General features: G+C 44.7%; 1 protein-coding gene across 1 annotated transcript; it reads right to left on the reverse strand.

The window, feature by feature from the left end:
- Positions 1-2,221: 2,221 nt before the first annotated feature.
- Positions 2,222-2,680, reverse strand: LOC147924135 (uncharacterized). The gene is made up of 2 exons (XM_087496624.1): positions 2,486-2,680; positions 2,222-2,398 (listed from the first exon to the last, which is right to left on the reverse strand). The coding sequence occupies exons 1-2, from the start codon at positions 2,678-2,680 to the stop codon at positions 2,222-2,224; spliced, it is 372 nt and encodes a 123-aa protein (XP_087352750.1).
- Positions 2,681-2,950: the final 270 nt, after the last annotated feature.

Raw genomic sequence — 2,950 nt, forward strand, 5'->3', positions numbered from 1 at the left:
GAATAGTCCGAAGTAGCAACAGTCGACTGTAAGGAAGAAGAAGCATACCAGATACCGGTCAATCAACATTTTTGCTAGGTATTTTCCTTTGCTTTGAAAGGAGAAATTCCCTTGATATAGACATTCATTGAGAACTTCCAACTCACGTCATGTGAATAATCTCCCTAATTACATATTTTGTTTTTGTAGGTGTAAGATAAGACATAAGCAATAAAGAAGCAAGTTTGTTCATCAAAATTACAAACTTCGTTGTCTTCTATGAATTATTTTAAAACATTGTTTGTGAAACAACTCTTCCCGTTTTTTTCTTTTATTTAATAATAATAATATTAATTTTCTACTGGTCTCATACCCACTAATAACTTACCAACAATCAAAAAAGCGAATAATCAAACAATTCTATTAAACCGTAATTCCAACAATAATAATCCAATAACTAACAAAGTCAATAACCAAATTTCCAACAACGGAATAATCAAGTTCCAACATCCTACAATGTTCTATCAACTCTATTCTAGCAACCTAACAATAGCTAGACCACAATCAATCAAGCCTCTAGAATATCCTCCTCCTCATCGCCTTGATTCCACGATCACACTTTGCCTTATCTACACACCACAAACAACAATTGAGATGCGTAAGTATTATCATAATACTTAGTGCGGCAATCTTCCCATCTACTGGGCTATACACACAAGTATTTGAGAATACTATGTCAAGCAATCATTAAACAATAACAATCAAACCACGAAACAAGCAATCATCGACCAACGAAGGTTGGTGTCGACCGACACCATACCAGTGTCGATCGACACTGACAACCTGGTGTCAACCAACACCTGCTCGACACCTCCCAAAAATCCTATTTGTGTCGACCAACACCTCCACATGGTGTCGATCGATACTCCCAAAGATTCCCGAGCCGTCCTTGCACTAGTGTCGACCGACACACTAATGATGTCCATCGATACTGATGTCGAGCATCGTCTTCTGTGACGCTCCCTTGCAGTTCTCCGCTTCCCAAAGCCTCCCAATCATCCCAAACTCATCCATAAGCCACATAAGGACGTAGAAACACCAAAACAACCACAAGCAAGCAAGGAATCAATCAAACAACTCTAAAATCACAAAAACATAGAATTCTTAACATTAGATAAGCCATGGTCATGCACTCACCTCTTTTGCAGGAGATTCTGACTCAAAACAAGCAACCACACACTCCTAGCAAGCTTCTGATGCAATCCCAGCAACAGATCTCTCCAAAAACCACCAACAGTCTCTCAAAAACTCAAGAACACTCACAAGTCTCCTCTTTCTCTCTAAAACACATAAGCGGCGATAAAAACCCTCTTTCCAAAACAATGGTCGACTTTTTCCTTATAAATGTTGGTTTTAGGGATTTTAATTGAACCAAACCGAACCAAACAGCAATTAAAACAAACCGGTCGAAACCAGGATTGCTGGTGTCGATCGATACACCACTGGTGTTGATCGACACCCCCTCCAAAAGTACAATTTTTGGTTCGCGGATGTTACAATTCTCCCCAACCAACAAGGATTCGTCCTCGAATCCCCCAACACCATCCATCCGCCAAGGACCTCCGTGCTACCATCAACACGGCCCGCACGTCCTCCGACCAGACTGAACACCGTCAGCCAAGGTTTCCTGTGCTACTGACTCAAGGTCTCCCTCTAGTCAATATACTCACATCCTAGACATTATTTGCTCACAAATCAGCGCTTCCCTCGTCCGCGGTTGCAACCACGAATCATGCCGGCTTGCTATCAGGCTAACCACCTTAAGCTACGGCATCCAGGAAGTCACTCACACACACTCCCCCCACTCTCAGGTCACAACCCTCGAGACATATCGGCTCACTGCCGAGCCACGGCACACAGCTACGGTATCCAAGGAGTCTCAAAATCCCGATCTTGGGTCGTCACCCTAAAGCGCGCTCTCGGATCATCATCTGAAGCAAACATACCACTCCCACTCTCTGGCCACAAAGTCTATCGAGCTATCGGTATCACATGAGTTGGGCCCACACGGCCTTGAGCAAACATGTCTATTGTCACCGAGCATCTCCCGACTAGATCTACCTCAACACTTTCCATTTATGGAAACTTCCATTTTTAGAAACTTCTATTTTTAGAAACTTTCCTTATTTAGCAGTGTGCCTTCACGGAAACTCATATCCCGAACACCACCTCATCTTGGTACTTATTCGCACAACCAGCCACCCCTAAGGGACCAAGTAACAAGAGATATGGGCTGGAATACTCCATTCACGCTCCAGCCACAGACTACAACTGGGACTAGGCTAGGCAAGCTCAATCGTGCCTGCTTCTCAAACCACTTCTTGAACCTTGCCTTCATCCTCGCCTCCGGCTCCAAAGTCTGCTCCTCCACACCATCATAGTCCCATAGGACTCTCATCAAAGGAATCTTCTTTCTACGAGGTTCATTGACTCTCCTCTCGAGCACCCTCAACAGTCTCGCCTCCAAGGTCATGTTAGGTTGATGATCCTCAGGAATCTTAGGCAACAACCGATCACCCTCGTGAAGACACTTCCTCAGCATCGATACGTGAAACACCTTGTGGAACGCACGCATAACCTCAGGCAACTCTAGCTTGTATGCCACTGGCCCCACCCGCTCAATCAGTCTGAACGGTCCCATGTACCTCAGACTCAACTTTGTCTCTGTCAATGACCTGTTCGGATGCCGCAACATGGCCATCTTTAGGTACACTCTATCACCAACCTGAAACTCAAGATCCTTCCTTCTCTTATCAGCGTAGCTCTTCTGCCGATCCTGAGCCTCCTTCATGTTCAGCCTCAGAACCCGAATCTTCTCCGAGGTCTCCTGAACAAAATCCGCACCATAAATGCTTCTCTCCCCCACCTGAGTCCAGCATAACCGTGTACAAAACGGCTTCCCATACAATGC

This window comes from Camelina sativa, chromosome 17, assembly GCF_030686135.1.
Source record: "Camelina sativa cultivar CO46 ecotype springtype chromosome 17, ASM3068613v1".
NCBI classification, from domain to species: Eukaryota; Viridiplantae; Streptophyta; class Magnoliopsida; order Brassicales; family Brassicaceae; genus Camelina; species Camelina sativa.

Coding starts and splice junctions, on each gene's coding strand:
- LOC147924135 (XM_087496624.1), bottom strand. CDS start 2,680: ATGGGACCGTTCAGACTGATTGAGCGGGTGGGGCCAGTGGCATACAAG. Junction 2,399..2,485: donor TGGAGGCGAGACTGTTGAGG/GTGCTCGAGAGG, acceptor GTGGAGGAGCAG/ACTTTGGAGCCGGAGGCGAG.